Source organism: Rhinatrema bivittatum, chromosome 1 (genome assembly GCF_901001135.1).
Source record: "Rhinatrema bivittatum chromosome 1, aRhiBiv1.1, whole genome shotgun sequence".
NCBI classification, from domain to species: domain Eukaryota; kingdom Metazoa; phylum Chordata; class Amphibia; order Gymnophiona; family Rhinatrematidae; genus Rhinatrema; species Rhinatrema bivittatum.
In genome coordinates this window covers 647558141-647580268 of record NC_042615.1, presented here as the reverse complement: position 1 = coordinate 647580268, position 22128 = coordinate 647558141, and the positions used below count along the sequence as shown (strand labels likewise).

Here is a 22128-nt window from a genome sequence, read left to right as displayed (position 1 = left end):
TCGGACCCCCAGTCTATAAGCCCTTTCAACAATGCACTGACCTTTCAGATTGTGGAGGCCGAGTTCATCTAGCAGCCAGCCTTCTAACAGCAGTGACAGTTCACGATCTGAGACTGGATTCTGGGATTCCAATGAATCGCAAGTTGTTCCGGCGTGACCTGTTTTCCAGGTCTTCCACCTTCGCCTCCAATGCAGATATTTTCTGGTCCAGTCTGCCATGTTGTTGCTGCAGGGCCTGTGTGTCTTTCTCTAGGCCCATAATCCGTGTCTATGTGTCCTCAACTTGCTTTTTTATCTCTGCCAATGTTCCATTTCCTGATGAGAATCTGCTGTGAGAGAGCCTGGAATCGAGTGTCCAGTGCTATCACCACGGCTTGGGTGACTTCTTCTACCAGCGCATTATGTATATTGTTCCTGCACTGGCTCTGGTTCGGCGGCCTATCGGCCATCTTGGAATTCACTGCTGTTTTCCTCGGTCCCTTTTTGTCACGCTGCGACTTGCTAGTCATCTCGCCGTTGTTATGCCAGAAATCGCAATTTGCCATTGGGTAGCCATGGAGGAAATGGTGTGCTTCTGCCAGCGCTGGAGAACCCGAAAAAAAACCGCCTAAAATCGGCTTGGAGCGGAGGAGGGACCGGGAGCAGATTAGGAAGGCATCCTAATTGCCCATCAGGTCACATGGTCTTCAGTGAACAACTTTTACTCCCTCTTCAGGATGGACAGACGCCTAGCCTCCGATGCCTTTGCCCTCCATTGGGGCACAGGTGTCCTGTACACATATCCTCCTATTCAGATTCACATGAAGACTCTCCTGAAGCTCAAACAGGACCAGGGGACCATGATTCTACTGGCGCCATACTGGCCCCATACTGGCCCAGGCAAGTCTGGTTCCCTCTTCTTTGAGGCCTGCGATAAGGGCTCCCATCAGCCTGGGAACTGCGCCTGACCTGTTAACTCAGGACCAGGGCATGCTGCGCCATCCCAACCTCCGGGCATTAGCCTTGACGGTTTGGATTTTGAGCGCTTAGTCATTTAGCCCCTGAACCTGTCTGATAATGTGTCCCAGGTGCCGCTGGCCTCCAGGAAGCATTCCTCCGGGAAATCTTATACATTGAAGTGGAAGATGTTCTCAGTCTGGTGTAAGGAACAGAGCTTAGATCCATTCACTTGCCCAGTGCCAAGATTTCTGGACTACCTGTGGCACGTTTCCAAGACTGCGCTCAAAACCACCTCGGTCAGGGTCCATTTGGGTGCGGTCAGTGCTTACCATAGTGGGATTGCTAGCACACCCATCTCAGTTCAGCCTCTGTAGGTCACTTTATGCGGGGCCTTCTTCAGCTGAAACACCCTCTGCGGCCCCTTGTGTCCTGGGATCTCAACATTGTATTGGCGCGGCTTATGCGTCCTCCCTTTGAGCCTATGCACTCCTGCAAGCTGAAATTCCTCACCTAGAAAGTACTTTTCCTGGTGGCGGTCACTTCAGCTCGTAGAATAAACGAGATTCAGGCCTTGGTTACATACGCATCCTCCACAAAATTCTTTCATGATCTTGTAGTCCTGCGTATGCATCCCAAATTCATGCCGTTGGTCTTGACTGATATTCACATCATTCAGTCCATTGTGTTGCCTACCTTTCAGAGGTCCCATTCCCACCAAGGGGAAAGGGCTCTACATATGTTGGATTGCAATTAGCTCTAGCCTTCTACTTAGAACGCTCAGCAGGCCATAGGCAGTCCACCCAACTATTCATAACCTTTGATAAGAATAGAATGGGGATTGCGGTGGGCAACAGACCTTATCCAACTGGCTAACAGTCTGCATCTCATTCTGCTATGCACAATCGGGCCTTCCACTAGAAGGCCGAGATAAAGCTCACTCTGTGAGGGCTATGGCGGTGTCAGTAGCCCACTTAGGAGCAGTTCCTGTCGTCGAAATCTGCAGGGCTGTGAAGTAGAGCTCCCTACACACGTTTGTGCCCATTACTGATTGGACAAAGATGGTCAAGAAGACGGTAAATTCGGCCAATCTGTCTTACGCAATCTCTTCTAGACTTAAACCCAACTCTTCCTACCTTCGCCCCTTGGTTAGAACCACACTTTCTCCCTATTAGCCTACAGCACTGAAGTTGTTGTGCTTGTTGGCACATTGTTCAGTACCTGTTGGTCTTGGTCGTTGCCGGGAGCAGCCTGGAGCTTGTATTCACCCATCTGTGAGGACTACCATCCTGCTTGTCCTAGGAGAAAGCGCAGTTGCTTACCTGTAACAAGTGTTCTCCTAGGACAGCAGGAAGTTAGTCCTCAGGAAACCTACCTGCCACCCCGCAGAGTTGGGTTCTCCTTCATTTTATTTTATTTTTTCGCTCGTATTTTTCTATGTTACGAGACTGAAGGAGGACCTCGCGTGGACATGTGGATAGTGGCATGCTGGGCATGCTCAGTGTGCCAGTCAAAACTTCTAGAAACTTTGTCAAAGTTTTTCCATGCCAGGCTCCATCTGATAATGTCACCCATCTGTGAGGACTAACATCCTGCTGTCCTCGGAGAACACCTGTTACAGGTAAGCAATTGCGTTTGATAAAGGTCTATAAAATTTTGGGTAGGGTGGAACCAGTAAACAGGGAATGACTATTTATCTTTTCAAATTAATAATAGGACTAGGGAACACTCCATGAAGCTAAAAGTAGCATATTTAAAATAAATCAGAGAAAGTATTTTTTTCATTCAGCACACAAATAAACTGGAATTTGTTTCCTGAATTTGTGGCAACAGTAGTTAGCTTAGCTGGGTTTAGAAAGTGTTTAGACAAGTTCCAGGAGAAAAATGCTATAAACTGTTAATTAGATATGTGTACTTAGGAAGCCACTGCTTATCCCTGATTATAAACAAGAATGACGCATCTGTTCTTTATGATCCTGCCAGGTACTTGTGACCTGGGTCATCTACTGTAGAGACAGGATGCTGGGATTGATGGACCTTTGGTTTGACCCATTATGGCATTTCTTATGTTTCATGTTCTATGAAAACATTTATCCAAGAAAGAATGACGAACAAGCTTCTTTTTCTTGATCTATTGAATTCCCTATATAGTCAATATCTTTCATAGGGTTTTGTTTTTTTTAAATCCTGAATTCATCTTTGTTTTTCTACTTTTTGGAAATAAAATTTCCATCTTATATTATGAACAGTGAAAATAAGTGTGCAAATAAAAAAGGGATAGCTATAAAAGTTAAACCAAATATTTAAATCATCTTACTAAATCAACAGTTTGGTTTATAAATAAGACCTTTCTCAAGCAAGGTTCATTTTAAAATATTTGAGTATTTCCTGATGTGACCATGGCCAGAAAAGAAGAAAGCTTTTCCCACAATTGCAATATGTGATATTGAGTCAACAAAAAAGTTGCAGGTGCTACCTTTTTATTGGACTAATTGCAAACATCTGTGATGAGCTTTTGAGAGTTATCCTTGCTTCATCGGGTCAGTGAATCAGCAGGTTCAGTTACTCTGTTTAAACAGTACAGTCATTTATGTCTTAGTTTGAATGGCAAGAGAGTTACTCAAGTGGTTTGTTGGTTCTTTCTCACCTTCTCATGTAAACATTTATTTACCAGGATGTTCATTATATTTTTTTTTAAAATTCAACATACTAGAGAGGTGTCAGATCCAGAGAGAGATTCAAGATGGTGGACAGCTAGGTTGTACGGCACGGAGGCTCCATATATGCATAGAGAAATTGTCTCCTTTGACCACTTGAAAGTGGCTTCGGAAGAGTTTAATTACTTTTTCAACTTACATGGGCCGGAAGAGAAAACCTAGGATGGCGTCTATCCCCGTGGCTCCTCCTAGGGCGTCTGCGGCTGGCCCGATGGACGCCCACGTCGTTTGTAGTAGCCCTTTGCCAGGGATTCAGCCGCTGGAGAGTAGGGGAGGGGAATTTGAGCTTCCCTCTCTCCCTGGCTCTTTGTCACCATTAAGCCCGGCGCAAGGAACACCGCCCGAAAACCCAGCAATCGCAAGGACCCCCCAGGAAACTGCAGAGACGCCACCTAACTGAGGTGTGACCGTGGTGAGCTCAGCGGGGAGCAGCTGGGTGGATCTGGCAATGGCTAGTCCAAGTATGACTCGAGGACAGTCGGGCAGAGAAGACTTACAAGATGAAGCAAGGAGAAACCAGGAAAGAGAGACCGGGGAAGCACTAGGAGACGTTTTGCAACTTCCAGCTCTAAATCCAGTGCAAAGATCGGGTGAGATATCTTTAGTTTCAATATGGGATGCCATTGCTGACATGCAGAGTTCTATTTTACAGCAACTTTCTCCTATAGTGAAAAACTATAAGGAGTTAGAAAGAAAAGTAACTGTATTGGAGAACAATAACACTGATTTAAGCCAACAGATTACTGCAATTCGAGTTCAGACAAATTCAGTGCAACAATTTCAGCAAGCTCTTGTGAAAGAGAATGCTGTTATGGCACTAAAAGTTGAATTTTGAAAATATTGTTAGAAATAGAAATCTAAGAATAATAAATTTCCCTAAAGTGCCATTAATCTCTCCAAGGGATATGTTTAAGAAATATCTGATTGAAATTTTAAAAGTTCCTGAAAATGCTATACCGCCTATTTCAAGACTCTATTACTTACCTGCGTTTAAAAGGGAGAATGATAGAGCACGAGGGGAAAATATGGAAATATTGCAGCCTGTCGAGGAACCATCAGTGGATATTAGCACTTTACTGGAATCATCAAACATTGAAATGGCTGTCCCATCAACACTTACTGTAACTTTAGTTCTTGAACCGGACAGAGACTGGTTGATGTGTGTTGCGTTCATGCCTACTCTTCGCCCTCGCTCCACCCTCTCTACTTGTGTGGCGACTCCCTCCGGGTCTGAGGGACAGCTGCTGCCGCGGCATCCTCCTGCCATGTCTCTCCATAATCCCCGGGCTGGCCTGAAGCTGCGGAGCCGCTATGTTCCTGATGACATAAGGGCACGCGCTACAGAGTTTGTACCGACAAGGGCGTGAACCTCAGAGTGTCCCCCCGTAGTGACGTCATCTGCTTCCACCTTAAAAGGTCTTTGCTTGCTACTATGAATCAAGTTAGCAAGGACTCAAATCATTCTCTCTTGGTTACGATTCGCCCAAGCTGCTCTGCCTTTTGCTTTTACCTGGGGTACCTGCTCCTCGGGGGCTCCGTTTTCTCTTTTCTTGATTTCAGATTGCTAAGATGGGATCCGGTACTCGCTCCTCGAGGGCCCATGTCCCTGAATGCTCAGAAGACTCCTTACTGCCTGGAAGCGATCGCAGACGTGAACACTGTGAGTTCTATTACAGATAGGAACCGGTACTCGCTCCACGAGGGCCTATGTTCCTAATCTCTGAAGACTCCTTTCTGTCTAAGACGTTATCGCAGGTACGGAGATCATGAGTCTTCATTGTAGATTGCAGATAGGAACCGGTACTCGGTTCACGAGGGCCTATGTTCCTAAAACCCTCCAAAGACTCTCTTCTATTCTATAAGCCATCTCATACACAGATATTGTGAGTTCTCATTCCAGACTGCATATAGGAACCAGCACTCGCCTACAGCTCCTGTTCCTGAATATACTGAAGACTCTCTGTTGCATAGAAGCCATTACAGATATCTACAATTGTGAGTGTATCATCTACTATTGGATATGTATCCAGCATACCTGTCTACTTACTACCTAAGGTCTCTCTCTACAGCTCAGAAACCCAGAGACCGCAATTCCAGTATCTGATGGACTTCAGCCCTGCTGGGCACATCAGCTCACTACTGCCACCTCTGGTGGTTCAACTTCCAGTCTAATAAAGAACTATCTGTGTTTGTCTCAATACTCCAGCCTAGCCGGTAGTCCCTCTCAGGATCTCCCCCTGGGGGCGCTGTCATCTGCCATCAGCCTAGGGATTCACCAGTTTCCATCAAGTGCTATTTCCCTACACTACTAGAGTGGTATCACATTGATTGCCACTCTGAGGGAGCCAACCCCCAACAGATCATTAACTCCATCTATGGAGTATCACAAATTGCTAGCTCCTCCCCATGGGGGAGCAGCATCGAACAATGCGATTGTTCTTCAGACACAGATCAGAAATGTTTATGCAGTTAAAAGTTAAAATTTTTCCTGATATTTCTAAGTTAACGCAGAAAAAGCATAAATAATTTCTCCTAATGAGATCGCAGGTTCAGCAAATAGGGGGAATCTTTTTTTTTTTTTTTAATTTCCTTGCAAATGCTTGGTGAAATATCAAAGCAAGTCTTTCATTTTCTTTGACCCCCCCACAGCTGACACAATTTTTGATTGGTAAAACTGTACCGGTAACTTTGGCTGATAATCCTTAGCTTTGTGTACTTGTAAGCTGTTCCTAAGTGTATCATGGTTAATGCTCACCTATCTGTTATAAGTCTTCTATATTGTGTATATTACTACATATTTCTTTAAGTGGTGTTTTTGAATGTCTCTCAATAATTAAGGACTTGAGAAGTATTGGGTATTTGATGTTCTTTTCCTTAATAAGATTTGAGTTAGAAAACTTGTGTATTACCAATATTGGATTGCTAATCAAATTTAGTCTTGTTTGTATATTGTTAAAACGCTTAAAAAAAATTTCAACATACTAATTTTTGAGAGACTAGTCTGTATAAATTATTCTAGCACCTCTTGGTAAATTCTATAATTTAATAGCACTGTTATTGTACTCTTCTGAACTGCTCATGAATTATGGGTAATTCTCCTTTGTAGCTTTATTTTCCTGTTACCTTAGGAGTCTATTTACTAAAGATTTTCTCTCATTTTATGTCTATGGAGAAATATGCTTAGAGATCCATATCCAGCAGCGTGAGCAAGAGGGTAAGTTATCTGGTTAAAAATACCTGGATAACTTTACTTGTATAGCAGAATGTACCCATGTATGCATTTCCCTGAATATACCTGGATAAAGTCCAAGTTATTCGGATAACGTTATCTGGATAACTTTAGGATTGTTTTCTGGCACAGCCAGAATATCAGCATTATCTGAATAAGTTAGTTTTGCCGTAGAATAATCTTTGGCTCTGATGAGTTCAAAGTCACCTAATCTCTTCTATGCAATTACCTATAGTACTATATAACTTGAGTCTAGTGTCCAGAAAATAGTCCATGAGAAGCTCTTACAACTTTAAATGAAAAAGATTTTCTATATGGTTTACATCTCTAATTTAGGATTCATTTAAATGTTCTTTCCTCCTCATGTTTCAGTACCTCTTAAGACTTTCTGAATCAAAACTGAAAACTCATTCAATTACAGTTCTCCTGAGTTCTGTAGGAGTATACCACAATTCAGAAGGAATTCCTATTTCTCATCAATCTACAGTTGTCAGATTCTTGAAAGGCCTAAATCATCTTTGGCCATCAGAAATCCTCCTCCTCCTCCATAGGATCTAAATATAGGTCTCATTGAGCTCATGAAACCACCTTTCAAGCCACTAGCAATAACAGAAAAATATTTTTTTCCTAGAAAGTTTTATTTTTGATAGCTGTAGTTTCTATTCTCAGAGTGAGTTACAAGTGCTAGTTTCATATTCTCCATGTATCCACATTTTCAATAATAGAATAGCTATGAAAACTCATCCTAAATTTCTATCTACAGTAATCTCTCAATTTTATTTGAATCAGTCCATCATATTGCCAACATTTTTTCAAGATCACGCATCCATAAAGGCTAACAGGCTCTTCATGCATTGAACTGCAGAAAGGTTTTATTTTTCTGTTTGAAGAGGACAAAACGTTATAGGAAATTACTTAAACTCCTTCAGTGCATTCAAACAAGGGGTTTCAGTTACTAAACTCATCCTTTCCAAATGGATTTGTTATTGCATTTTTTACTGTTATACGCAATCAGTACAATAGCTTCAAAGTAAAATAAAAGCACATCAAGTCAGGACTACTGCAGCTGCCTTAGCCCATGCTTTGCTACCATAGAAGAAATCTGCAAAACTACCACCTGGTCTTCTATCCATACCCTCACTGTTCATTACAGCCTGGAAAATGCTTCACATTAAAACAGCAGTTTTGACTAAGCAATTCTTAAAAGCTTATTTAATTAATTCCTTTGACTCTCCCACCAACCTGTAACACATTGTTTCCCAATTAGTTTGCCATAGTACACTGGTGTGCCTTCAGAACTGATCAGGTGTGACATGGAAAAGTCACCACTGCTCGATGCTTAGGTCCAGACCTGCACCTGGGCTCTTGCTCTCAACACCTCACAGCAACAAGTATCACCAACATGGCTGTTAAATATGTTGGAGCTGCTTTCTGAGAACATATGTAATCATGCATGCCTCTTCTTCCTAGCTAAAGCATGAACCTCAAAGTTTGGTAATCAATGGGCAGCATGCAGGGTGTGGATAGCCGGGGTCTGCTTTGTGTATCACAAAAAGAGTACACAGCACTTCCTCATCTTCCCTCTTCTGAACTTCTTCCTTTGTGTCCTTTTAGCCTCTGCCTTAGGCTGAATGAGTCAGGACACTGAAAAATAAATTATAAAACAGAGACGTAATAGCCAAGCTATATTATGCCAAAGGGCCAAAAACTTTCAGCAGGCCAAAACTGTTTACCTGTAATTGGTGTTGTCTATAGAAAACAGGACAAATCAACCACACAAGTAAGTTTGCTGACATCATCTGATGATGCCAAAACAGAAAAGCTCTCTCAAAGCTCAGAAAGACCAAAAAGATCTTTTATGCATGTACGGGGGTTTCCACACTAATCTCTTCAGTCCTTATAGCGAGCTAACTTTCAGTTCTACAGGGGAAGAAGGTGGGATTGTGTGGCTGATTTGTCCTGCTTTCTCCATGGACAAGCAGGATAGTAATCAATCACCCAAGTGGGGACTCCCAAGCTGAGGATTGCATGTAAATATTCATTCATCATATTTTTATATCAACAGTCGAATATGCAACCCTTGATCTGTCAGAGCAGTGTGGGGACAGACGTGTCACAGTGAGCCAGTTCTCTCAATATACAAGTGCAGAAGTAAATGTGATGTGGGCAGTTGACTCTTAGTTACCTTGGCTTCTGCATGTGGCTGCTGGAGCTCCTCCACTGCTGTTCTCTGTAGATAGCAGGAAAAATCAGACACACAGCCCCACCTTCTTCTCCTGTAGAGCATAACATTAGTTCACTATGAGGACTGAAGAGATTAGTGTGGGACCCCCCATAAATGTTTAGAAAGACCTTCTCAGTCTTTCTGAGCTTTCAGAGAGATTTTCAGTCTTGGCATCATCAGATGATGTCACCATTCTTGAGTGGCTGATTTGTCCTGTTGTCTACAGAAAACACCTGTTACAGGTAAACAGTTTTGGCCTTCTGAAAGTTTTTGGCCCTTCAACATAATTTTCCCTGGTTACTCTGTCTCTGTAATATAATTTATTTTTCAGTCCTCCAATTTCTTCCTGACAAAGCATTCTCATTGTCCAATTGCTGTTATATTCCTGATAAACGGAGAGTTCTGGCTTCTGAGGAGGGAGCTACTAATGTGTAGGCTCCTTTCTCTAACTCAGACCTCACTCTGTTTTTACAAACATCTATCAATGTGATTATCTGTAAAGCAACTCTCATTTTTTTCTTTTTTATTGGATAGCGATTGAGAGATCTTTTTAAAACAGTACTTCAAATTTAAAGATGTATTGTTCCATGGACAAAAATTTATGGTATTTCCAGATGTCTCTAAGGAGACGCAAGTGAACAGAAAATCATCCTTACAATTAAAACCTAGGCTATTGTATTTGGGTGCAACATTCTTCTTGAAATGTCCTTGTACATGCATAGTAGGTTATCAAGGCAGTAAGTTCATTTTTATTGAGCCTATGCATCTGGAAAACTTTATAATAGATAAGTCATCATTATGCTGATTTGGGGAGTTATTGCTTACTGTGAGGGATAATTGATCAGGTATTATTTTATTTTATTTAGTATTACTTTGAATTAGCAGTTCCAAGTAATGTGGACTTGTTCTTGTGAGATGAGAAATGTTAATTGATATATGATATATGAAGGACTGCTAATTGATATATGAAGGACTGCTAATTGATATATGAAGGACTGCTTTCATAAGCTGCACGTCTTAAAAAGAATTAAATCACTTTTCCACTTCCACGATTACAGAACAGTCTTGCAATCAATAATCTTCTCGAAGTTAGATTATTGCAATTCTATTCTATTAGGTCTCCCGTCTTCCCATACTAAACCTCTTCAGATGGTTCAGAACACGGCGGCCAGAATTTTGACAAACACAAGAAGAAGAGACCACATATCTCCGATCCTCAAAGACTTACATTGGCTGCCAGTGCACTATAGAATTTTATATAAATCCATTACCACCATATACAAAGCATTCCATCAACTCTCTCCGCTTAACCTCCAAATCCCATTTAAAAAACATACCTCCACCAGACCGATCAGAGAGTCCTACAGAGATTCACTACAGGTTCCTCCTGCCAAAACCTTTCACCATATGACTCTTAGAGACAGGGCCTTCTCTACTGCAGGACCGACTTTGTGGAACTCCATCCCACCAGAACTGAGACAGGAACCCTGTCTTCCTACATTTAGAAAAAGACTTAAAACTTGGTTATTTATGAAAGCCTTTCCAGATACCAACTGAACTTACTTTCAATTCAAGCAACTCAACTCCGACAGAGTAATCAACAACCTTGGACAACTCCTTAATGTATTTTTCTTTTTCTAATTTGGCAGGTTGTATTACCTTGGCTATTTCTTTTTTAGCTCATTGTTAATTTCTCTTTCACCTTCTCTACAATCCAAGTTGCATTATGTCCCTGTTTTATTGTAACTGCTATCTTCATATTCTATCACATGTTAATGTTAAGTGTTTTTAAGTATTTATCCTTTTGTCACACCCTGTTTATTGTAAACCGGCATGATGCGACTCCCATCGCGAATGCCGGTATATAAGAAATATAAATAAATAAATAAATAAATATGATGTTTCTTGATTTTCCTAGTTTTTGTATCATATATATTAAATGATTAAAATGCTTAATAAAGATTAAATAATTTATTTTTCACTTTTAATCACAATTAACTTTCTGTGACCTCTGCAAGGATTCCTACTCATGCTTACACCCGAATTTTTGATGGCCTGCACGCATTAAATCCAGGGGTTATGGTAGGCCAGGCCATGCACGCGACAAGCGCATTTTAGAAAGGGCTTGGTCATGCATGTAACCTCCGATATGCCCGATATGCGCAGAAGTGCCGGGCCATTAGGCCCTGTCCCGGAGAAGCACGCACCAGCAGCCGGCCAGCATGTGTAACTTACTTCTGCTCCAAAGGAGCAGGTAAGTTATAAAACAAAAAAAAAATAGAGGAGGTAGGTAGAAGTTGGGGGGAATAGAGGAGAGTGGAAAAGGTAGGAAGGTTAGGTAGGGGAATAGGGAAGTTCCCTCCCAGTCCACGCCTTAATTGGAGTGGACTGGGAGGGAACTAGGGAAGGCCTACTCACGTTGTCGTGTGTTAGTTTGTAAACTCTCCCTGCCCCCCCCCCCCCGCGTGCACAAGTCCTGACCTGCCTACACATGTGAGTGTGGGAACCATATTTTATAACATGCGCATGCCGTAATGCACATGGACATGGCCGCCCGTGCGGATCTTTTAAAATTGACACCATAGTGCACTTGTGGCCAACTCTTGTCCTTGAGAGCCACAAACATGGCAGATTTTCAGAATATCCATAATGAATATGCATGAGATAGATCTGCATAAAATGGAGGCAATGCTTGCAGATCCATCTCATGCATATTTATTGTGGATATGCTCACCAAGTGGGAAATTTAAACCCATTCTTGTACATTACTAAGTCAAAACTGCAAAAGATTGATACTATGTTGAGTGATTTATGACTTCTGGCACTTATATACAGTTGTGCTTATAGGTTTACATACCCCTGGCAGAATTTGTAAGATGTGCAGCATTTTAAGAAAACATGAGTATACAGACAAAACACGTCTGTTATTTTTAGTATGTTTCAAATTAAAACAATGCATCACAGAATAACACAATCATTAAACAAACCATAGCAATAAAGGAAAAAATAAAATGGTCCGGTTCAAAAGTTTACATACCCTTAATTCTTAATATCGCATATTGCCCCTTTTGCGTCAATGATGGCTTGTAGTCTTTTGTGATAGTTGTGAATGAGGATGTTTATTATCTCATGGGATAAAGCTGTCCATTCCTCTTGGCAAAAAGCCTCCAGATCCTTTAAATTCTTTGGTTGTGTAACACAGCGGTTCTCAACAGGTGTGTCGTGACATACCAGTGTATTGCCAAGAACACGCAGGTGTGTCGCCACACTTCCCAGTCCTCTGCTGACCCAGCTGCTCTCCCTACCCAAGCGAAATATGTCCTCCACCCGGGCTTAAAATGCTGATAGCCCGGGCGGAACGCAGCAGGACAGATGGAGTCAGCGGCACCGGCATGCTCTCTTCTTCCCATCCCCCGCAGCCCAGAAGAGGAAGTGGTAAGCAGCAGGTGCGTTCACAGGAAGAAGAGACCTTGCTAGTGCGCTCAGCATCGGCCCGAAGGAAAGAAGAGAGGCGTGGCCTGAAGAATGTGTAGCGCGGCTCGGAGTAAAATGAGGAAGAACGTCAACCACCACGGCCACTGGGACTCCTTTCTCCACAAGGGCTGAAAATGAAGGAGGTTGCTGCTGCCTTTAGGTTGGGAGGAGGCTGCTGCTGACGCTAGTTCGGAGGAGGGGAGGGAGTGAGTGAATGAGCAAGCATGTGTGTTTCAGATCGTGTGTGTGTGTGTGTGTGAGATAGCATGTATGTGAATGATTGAGGCCTATATATGTGAAAGAGAGCATGTGTGTGAGAGCATGAATGTAAGTTTGTGATTGAAAACCTGTATGTGTGAAAAAGTATATGTGTGTGATTGAGATCCTTTGTGTGTGAGAGAGATCGTGTGTATGTATGATTAACAGCCTGTGTGTAAATGAGAGAGAGAGAGAGCATGTGTGTCTGTGAGTGATTGAGAGCTGATTTAGGTGAGGGAGCATGTGAGTATGTGATTGAGAGCATGTGTGAAAGTGAGAGAAAGAGAGAGACCATGTGTGTCTGTGTGTGATTGAGAGCTGGTTTAAGTGAGAGAGCATGTGAGTATGTGATTGAGCTGTGTGTAAATGAGAGAGAGAGAGCATGTGTGTCTGTGTGTGATTGAGAGCTGGTTTAGGTGAGGGAGTATGTGATTGAGAGTATGCGTGAAAGTGAGAGAAAGAGACAGCATGTGTGTCTGTGTGTGATTGAGAGCTGGTTTAGGTGAGAGAGCATGTGAGTATGTGATTGAGAGCCTGTGTGTATATGAGAGAAAGAGAGAGAGCATGTTTTTAAGCATGTGAATGAGAGTCTGTGTGTGAGAGAAAAAGACAGCATGTTTGTGTGTGATTGAAAGCCTGTGTGTGTAAGCGTGAAAAGATAGACAGCATGTGTGTAAATGTGAAATTAAGAGCCTATATAAGAGAGAGAGAAAAGGCATGTGTATATGTGAGCGATTGAGAGCCAGTGTGAGAGAGAGAGAAGAGAAAGTTGCAAGCATATCATCCCTCCTCCTGCTAATTCAAAACAATTTCAGGGCACCTGGATATCAAAAGTTCCCAGGTTTGCAGAGCAAACATTGTATCCTTATTATTTTTCATTGCTGGGTCTTTGTGTCTGCTATTTTGAAATATTTTATTGGTATCTAGAAATTTTTTATATGAGTTTTTAATTATTGAATATTCTATTCATTGGCGATTTTAAAATAATCTGTTCTTTTTGTTAGTATGGTTTTTACTGCTATTGCTTTTATATTTCTTGATTTGTTTTATAAGGACTGGTGATGTTTCTTTTCTTCCTTTATTACACTGCATACAGATACTCTGGCTTGTTGCGGTTTCCAATTCAGTTTTTGTCTGCATGCTTCTAGTTATGCATTTTGGTCTCTTTATTCTTTGTTAGGTGAGGGTCAGCACATGTGATTCAGGTGAGGTATTCTGCTGGTGTATAGTTTCTGTGTAGGGCTCTTTAACAGCCTGACTTGGTCCGTTTTCCTAATAGGAGATGTATTGGTGTCTTAAGGCCTGGTGTAATATTTTCAGTGTTGCCTTTTCTTAGGTAAAGGTGGTTACTGTTTTTAATTCTGGAAATTGGTGCTGTTTTGGTGTGGGCTGTTTACTATTTTTGCAATTTCTGTTCAGACAGAATATGTATCTTTCCCTTATGTCATTCTTAACAATAAAAATAATACTGGGCCTTTATTTTTTATTTCCGCCATGAATTGTAATGAGCAGTGCGTCACACATGTGAGTGTGGTCTGTCAGGTGTCACGATGGGAAAAAAGTTGAGAACCACTGGTCTAACATAAACTGCATGTTTGAGTTCTTTCCAAAGTGTTTCACTGATGTTGATGTCAGGAGACTGTGAAGAGCACCTCCAAAACCTTCACTTTCTTCTGCTGCAGCCCTGAAGGATCGACTTGGCCTTATGATTTGGATCATTGTCATATTGGAAAGTCCAAGTGCATCCCATGCTCAGCTTTCTGGCTGATGAATGCAAATTCTCATTCAATATTTTCTATATGCTAACAGATAACATTCTAAGAGGCATTGATAGTGGTAAACACTACATTCTACTAATGCTTGACCTATCGGCAGCCTTTGACACAGTAAACCATAAAATACTACTAAATAGACTGGAAGAAATCGGATTACATGGCCTAACATTAAAATGGTTCAGATCATATCTAAAAAACAGGTTTTTCCAAGTTCAGATCAACAACACATTATCAGAAAAAATTAATCTGAAAACAGGAGTTCCTCAGGGATCAGCCCTATCTGCGACCCTCTTTAACATATACATGCTGCCATTATGCCACTTACTTGCAGGGCTAGGAATTATACACTACATTTACGCCGACGACATTCAACTAATTCTACCCATAGAGGACACTCTAGAGAAAACATTAAACCTAGCCAACATGTACCTAAGCATTATAAAACAACTATTGACACAAATGGAACTTGTAATTAATATTGATAAAACAGAATTTCTTCACTTAGAACGAAAAAATTCTGAAATCAGTCAAACATCAATAATACTCAAAGACAACCAGAAAATTGAACTAGCAGAAAAAGTATGTAACCTGGGAATAATAATAGACCCTGAAATCAATCTGAAACAACACATATCACTAAAAGTAAAGGAAGGTTATGCAAAACTCATAGTACTCAGAAAACTTAAACCACTGCTAACTCAAAATGACTTCTGAACAATACTACAGGCACTAATCTTCTCCAGCACAGATTACTGCAATGCCCTTATGTTAGGACTACCTAATACAACATTAAGATCACTGCAAATACTTCAGAACACAGCAGCTAGAATACTAACTGGAAAAAGAAGGAGGGACCATATAACTGAAACCCTAGCAGAGTTACATTGGCTACCAATTGAACACAGAATTAAATACAAAACCCTATGTATCATTCACAAACTAATTTATGATGAGAAATCAGACTGGTTGAACACAGCATTACGGGTACACACTCCACACAGGAACCTCCGCTCAGCAAATAAAGCACTCCTAACCATTCCATCAGTTAAAAAACAGCAAGACTGACACAAGTGAGAGAAAGAGCCCTATCACTAGCAGGACCCATAATCTGGAACACAATGCCTCCAGAGATCAGGCTACAAAGTGATCTCAAGACATTCAAGAAAAACATAAAAACATGGCTTTTTAAACAAGCATTTTACAAAGAGACAGGAAAATAGAGAGAAATATTTCAGGAAAAGACAGAAAGGCACCGACATACAGTCCTTAGGACTATACAGTAGATTAGTCTATGAACTCTACACCACAATAAAACATAACTATAATACTATGTGTAATAAAACTACCGGTGTAAGTACCTTGGTACAATTGGTCATGAACTACTTCGCTAAATGCCTATGTCTATTGATATATTGTAACCGAACCTTTGACGGCACCTGTTAGAATGTACTATAGTACACTTTTACTTACATTAAATATGCGCCTACATGTAAACCGTTGCGACGGTATTTAACTTAGCAATGGTATAGAAAAGTTTTTAAATAAAATAAAAAATAAATAAGATGCTGCATTTATCCTGCCTTCAATTTTGACTAAATTCCCTTCGCAGCTGTAGCTCACACACCCCCAAAACAGCAGAGATCCACCTCCATGCTTCACCATAGAGATAGTGTGCTTCTCTTAATATAGCATTTATGGTTGTGACCATAAAATTCAGTTTTGGTCTCATTACTCCAAATTATTTTGTTTCAGAACTTTTGAGGCTTCTCTAGGTACTGTTTGAAGTAATGTAAGTGGGTTGTTTTGTGGCATTGGTGCAGCAATGGCTTTTTTTCTGGAAACTCTACCATGCAATCCATTTTTGTTCAAGTATGTCCTTATTGTACATGCTGAAACACCCATACCTTTTGCGCTCCTCCCTTGGCAGGAGCCATGGGAAGTGCTTACCTGCGTGGCCGGAGGCCACAGAAGCCAGGGCCTTGCCTGGTTCCCGCAGCCCAGGGCCGCCATCGTACCAGCGTGGCAAGGGCCGCGCAGGGGTTCCTTGCGCAGCATGGAGCCACTCGTGTCTTTCCTCCACGGCCCGGAGGCCATCCCCTCCTCAGTGGCCTGGAGGCCGCGGTCCCTGGACTCGGTTATGGTGTGGAGCCACTCCCGGAGTCCTTCCTGTGGCCTGGACGACGACGCTCCCTCGACGGGGCCTGCTCAGAGGCCTGACTCCTCCTCCTGCAGGGCAGTGGCAGGGATGCCTCTGTCCAAGGTCCTGACTTCCTCTTCCTGCTCCTTCTAGGGGACAGGCCCATGGCTCTCTTCCCTATTTAAAGGGACAGTGAGGGTGCGGTCCCTTGGGCCCCACCTGTAAGCTTCTCCTAGGGAGTTAATTCTCAGCCCTACAAAAGGGCTCAGTTGCCACTTCCACCTTACCTTGGAATTGGGTCGTTCCACTGCTCCTGGTTCAGTGTTCATTCTGGATCCCATGTCCTGGTTGACTGCTTCCTGGGACTTCCATTCTGTCCGGCGTCACTTCCGTGGTGGCTGGGACCCAGGTCCAGAAGAACACTCGCTCTGGTTGATCCCTTGCCAGGTTTCCACTCTGGTGGCTACTGATCCAAGTGCCATCTGTTCCAGCGTCCTTCAGTTCCAGCGTCCTTGTGTCTTCTATGTCTCTGGTTCCCTCGTCTCGCCTTCCAAGGTAGTACCCCCGGGCTGTCTTCTCGGTACTGACCTTTTGCCTGTTCCTTGACCATCCTTGCCTGCCGCCTTCCCAGACCTATGCCTGTGACCTGACTATGCTGATTGCTTTCTGGAACCTGACCTTGCCTTGGCTGACTACTCTGGACTGATCTCTTGTTACCAATCTTTGCTTTCCATATGGACTCTTCTTGCTGGCCTCCCGTGACCTCTGGCCTTCTTTCTAGGACAACGTCCGCACATCCTTATGGTGGTGGGCCTACTACGAACTGTCTCTGCTGAGATCCTGCGAGGCTCACCTGAGACCATCTCCTCCTGTACTCCGCCTCCTGGTGGCAGGCACCCTCCAGGTCCGACCGGAGGGCCAGACCAACCCTGCCCCAGGCCAAGGGTCCACTTCATGTGCAACAGAATTCCAAGGCCCTGGACTCAGTGGAGTTCTCGCTACTCTTTGCCAGCTTCTCCGAAGCATCTCCAGTATTCCCAGGTTGGGGTCCCACAACCTGCAGGAGGTTCTTGCATCCCACCTGGTGATTTCTGCTACCAGCTAATCCCACCCTGAATTCGCATCCGTGTCTTCCTTGTCTTGTTTTTCCATTTCTAGCTTGTTCTGTTCTCGTTTGTTCTGCTGTTTCTTGTTCTCTTGTTGTTTCTTGTTCTCTTGTTGTTTCTTGTTCTCTTGTTGTTTCTTGTTCTCTTGTTTCTTCCGTTGTTTTCCTGTTCTTGCTCTACTGTTCTTGCTTGTTCTTGTCCTGTGTTTTCCTGTTCCATTTGTTCTGCTTTGCTCTGTGCTCTCTTCTGTTCTTGTGCTCCACTCTTCCCTCTGCTGTTCTCTGTTTCTTGTCTTGCTCTCCGCTGTTTCTTGCTCTCCGCTTCACTGCTATTCTTGTCTTGATTCTTGCTCCGCTGTCTCTTGTCTTGTTCTTTGCTCCGCTGTGTTCTTGTTCTTTGCTCCACTTGTTTCCATGTTTTGCTTGTGCTCCATGTTTCTGTGCTCCGTGTTTCCTTGCTCCGTGTTTCTTGTTCCATTCCGTGTTTCTTGTTCCATTCCATGTTCCTCTGTTGCTTGTTTCCTTGTCCCTCTTTTTTCTACGTTCTTCACGACCTACAGGAGGCGCCTGCACCTTGCTCCCAGTTCCAGTTGTCTTTCCTGGACCTACTGAGGAGGGGAGAGGACCCCATTGAAGGGGGGTGCTGTTGCGCTCCTCCCGTGGCAGGAGCGCACGGGAGGAGCGCAACAGCAACACAGGTCTGACACCTTGTTGCTGTTGCGCCTCCTGTGGCAGGAGCCACGGGAGGCACTTACCTGTGTTGCCAGACGCTGCAGAAGCCGGGGCCTTGCCTGGTTCCCACGGCCCAGGGCCGCCATCATACCAGGCCAAGGGTCCACTTCATGCGCAACAATACCACTTTCAGAGAAGCCTGTATTTCAGTAGAAGTTGCTTGTGGATTTTTCTTTCCATCCCAAAAAATGTTCCTAGCAGTTATCTGAAATCTTTCTTGGTCTACCTGGGTATTAACAGAACCCATAATTTTTTACCTCTTGATCAGAGTTTGAACTGTACTAATTGGCATTTTCAAATCTTTGAATATCTTTTTATATCATTTTTCCTGATTTATAAAGTTGAACTAATTTTGCTTTCAGATCCTTTGACAGTTCTTTTGGTTTCCCCATGCTTCAGTAACCACCAAAGTCAGTGAAGCCCTGTGTTACGTTTGGGAATGCTAGGAGAGCGATCCCAACTTGAGGGGATTGTGTGCCCTTGGGCTTCGGCACGACCCCAGATGAATCCAAGACAGCACCGAGGTGTGTCCCAGCATGGGCGAAGACAAAGTCTGACCCTCTGCCGGACCTGCATGCTTCTGGAAGCCAACAACATTATGTTGGTTATTGAACAGTCCTCCGACCGTTCCCAGCCCTTTCGGATCTGCTACTGGGTATCAGCAAGAAGCAGCAGACCAGACTGAGGATGAGGGCAGACGGAGGCCTTGTGACACAGAAGTCTCAAAACATGGACGAGAAGACTCTGGAAGTGGATGAGGATCTTGGAAGACTCTTGATGAGATGAGGATCTTGGAAGACTCTTGGATGAGACGAGAAGCTAGGAAGGTTCAGACATTGGAACTGTCTGTCAGGGCGCCCTACACAGCCCACCTACATGGGCGGACCCAATGGGCTGGTCACGGACTACCCTATCCCACTGCGCACCCTACACAACCTAGAGAAGCTGGTCATGGACCACGTGGAGATCAGGACAAGCGCAGGAAGGGAATCCAGCTGAGACGAGACTCCAATGATGAAGCAAGGTGTCATCTGGAGAACCATGGGAGCTGGAGGGTCAAGAGGTCTCGGAAGCGCAGGAAGGGAATTCAGCTGAGACGAGACTCCAATGATGAGGCAAGGTGTCATCTGGAGAACCAGAGAAGATGGAAAGTTAGGAGGACTCGAAATGAGCGAAGGAGGGCGGAACCTCGGAAACATCAGGAAGTGGAACATCAGGAAGCCTGGACTCGGAACCTCAGGACATGAAGACATGGAACATCAGGAAGCCACGAACACAGGAAGCAGACGAGACATGGAGCTCCAACGAAGAACAAAGACCTGACGGAGCGCTGGAAGACGAGACTTCCAGGAGCAAGTAACTCCAATGCAAGGCAAAGCAGGACTGAAGGTGAAGCCCTCTTATAGGGCTGAGACAGGAAGCAGTCATCAGGTGGGGCCCAGGGCATATCCAGCCGAGTGCCCTTTAAATCTTGTGAAGACGCGCGGCCCGCACTTTAGGAACAGGAAGCAGAAAGTTGTGCAGGACCATGGCCAGCGGCCATGCTGCTGCTAACGCCGAAGAGCAGGGCGTGGCCGAGGAACAGGCCCAGCATTATCGGCAGCTCTCAAGCCACAGAGGGCAAACAGAGGTGCGGCTCCAGCCACAAGGAAGACCGGGGGCTGTGGCTTCCAGGCAGAGAGAAGGTAAGAGGCTGCCCATGAGGGCAGAATCACAACACCCTGGATGACATGCACAAGGAATTCTCAAGAGCTAAGAAACTCATTGACTATTTATACACAGACACTAATTAATTACTATCGGACAAGGCACAGGTATGGATACCTACCCTTCATTGCCATCTCAACCTGTGTGTGTGTCAGTTTGAATGTATATTATCAGCCCAAACATTCAAGGGTATGCAAACTTTTGAACAGGACCATTTTATTATTTCCTTTACTGCTATGGTTTGTTTAATGATTGTGCTATTCTGTGATGCATAATAGTTTTAATTTGAAACACATTAAAAATAACAGACGTGTTTTGTCTGATCACTCATGTTTTCTTAAAATGCAAAAATATTACAAATTCTGCCACGGGTATGTAAACATATGAGCACAACTGTATGTATTTTTTCTCCTATGTTGAAGATCTGTTTTTAAACTAGTGTGCCTCTAATATTTTTTTCATTGAAGGTGACGAAGCCCTGTCAAAATTTGGAAAAGAGTTCTTTCTTTCTTTGGAACGCTCACTCAAAGAATGCGTAGAGCAACGAGATAAGGCAGCTAGTGAAGTAGAAGAATTAAAAACTGAATTGGACCAAGCCTTGGAAGATCTTCAGGATTTAAGAAAACGAAAAGAGAGAGGCTCAATGTCCAGAAAGCATGCTACAAAATCAGAAAGGGAAAGTATAGGAGGAGGAGCAGCAAGTTTTCTGGAGCAAGGCAAGGACATTTCAAAAGAGAAAACAGTACCTATTATAACACCCCGGGCTGTTCTTCACCAGCAGAGACCTTTATCCAAACCTATTTCTGCCAATAAAGATGAGGAAGTGCCTATTAGCTTGTTCTCACAGCAACAGCAGCAAAGCTCAGAGAGAGTAGCCAGTCATCGTAGGAGCAAGAGCCTTCAGAGAAGTAAGAGTATGAAGATCCCTGGTAAGCAGCCCTGGCAAGATTAACCATCATTTTACCTGAGTTAATATAATATTTAACGTTATCAACAGCACAATTATGATTATGCAGTAGACGATGGCTACAAATTATGTCTGGGGCAAAGACAACCAGTAGATATTATACTTCAGCATCTTAGGAACTATAGAGCTGAGTAGTTGGTATGGATGGGCAGGCTGTATAGGCATATGGTCTTTTTCAGCCATCACATTTTTATGTTTCTTTTCCTGATCTTGTAGCCAGTAATGCATGTCTATACTGTTGGTTTGAACTTTACTTAAATTTAAATAATGCATGCGTCAGTGAGAAAAATACTTTAAAGTGAAAAGTTTACATACTGTTAAATAAACCTTTGATAGCAGTTTCTGAAAAAATGTTTGCTATGATACTAGACTAACTGATTTTCTGTAATACATCATTTCTCACAGACAAGCAGGATGATAGTCCTCACTTATGGGTGACATCAGGATGGAGCCCAATCACGGAACACTTTTGTCAAAGTTTCTAGAACTTTGACTGGCACTACTGGGCATGCCCAGCATGGCACTAACCCTGCATCCAGCAGGGGTCCCCCTTCAGTCTCTTTTTTTCCTCGCAGCAATAGCCACGTGGATTCAGGAGTCCTGAATCCCTTACAGGAATTTTCCTCACGGAATTTCTTTCAAAGTATGTTAGGGGGACCCCAGATGGGGTAAAGTTTATCGATTCCACGACCGTGGACGTTTAGGTAAGGCTTTACCTCTCGTTGCAGTCAGTTCCCGTCGGATTTTTCATCCGAGGCCTACCGGCCACACCGCGGCTACATTTTTTGCAGGGCTTTCGTCGATGCCCTGATTGTCCCAGGACAATGTCCATCACAGACCCGCATAGGGTTTGTTTTGTGTTTAGGG

The 22128-nt window shown here is 43.3% G+C and overlaps 1 protein-coding gene across 3 annotated transcripts in view; it reads left to right on the top strand.

Annotated features, from left to right (window-relative positions):
• The window catches only part of LOC115073872, a 350431-nt gene extending 329165 nt beyond the window's left edge, over window positions 1-21266 (top strand). For all 3 annotated transcript variants that reach the window (XM_029572796.1, XM_029572788.1, XM_029572807.1), the window contains one exon: window positions 20762-21266. In XM_029572796.1, the coding sequence (XP_029428656.1) occupies window positions 20762-21246 (485 nt within the window). In that variant the 3' untranslated portion in view covers window positions 21247-21266. The remainder of the gene's footprint in view (window positions 1-20761) is intronic.
• Window positions 21267-22128: the final 862 nt, after the last annotated feature.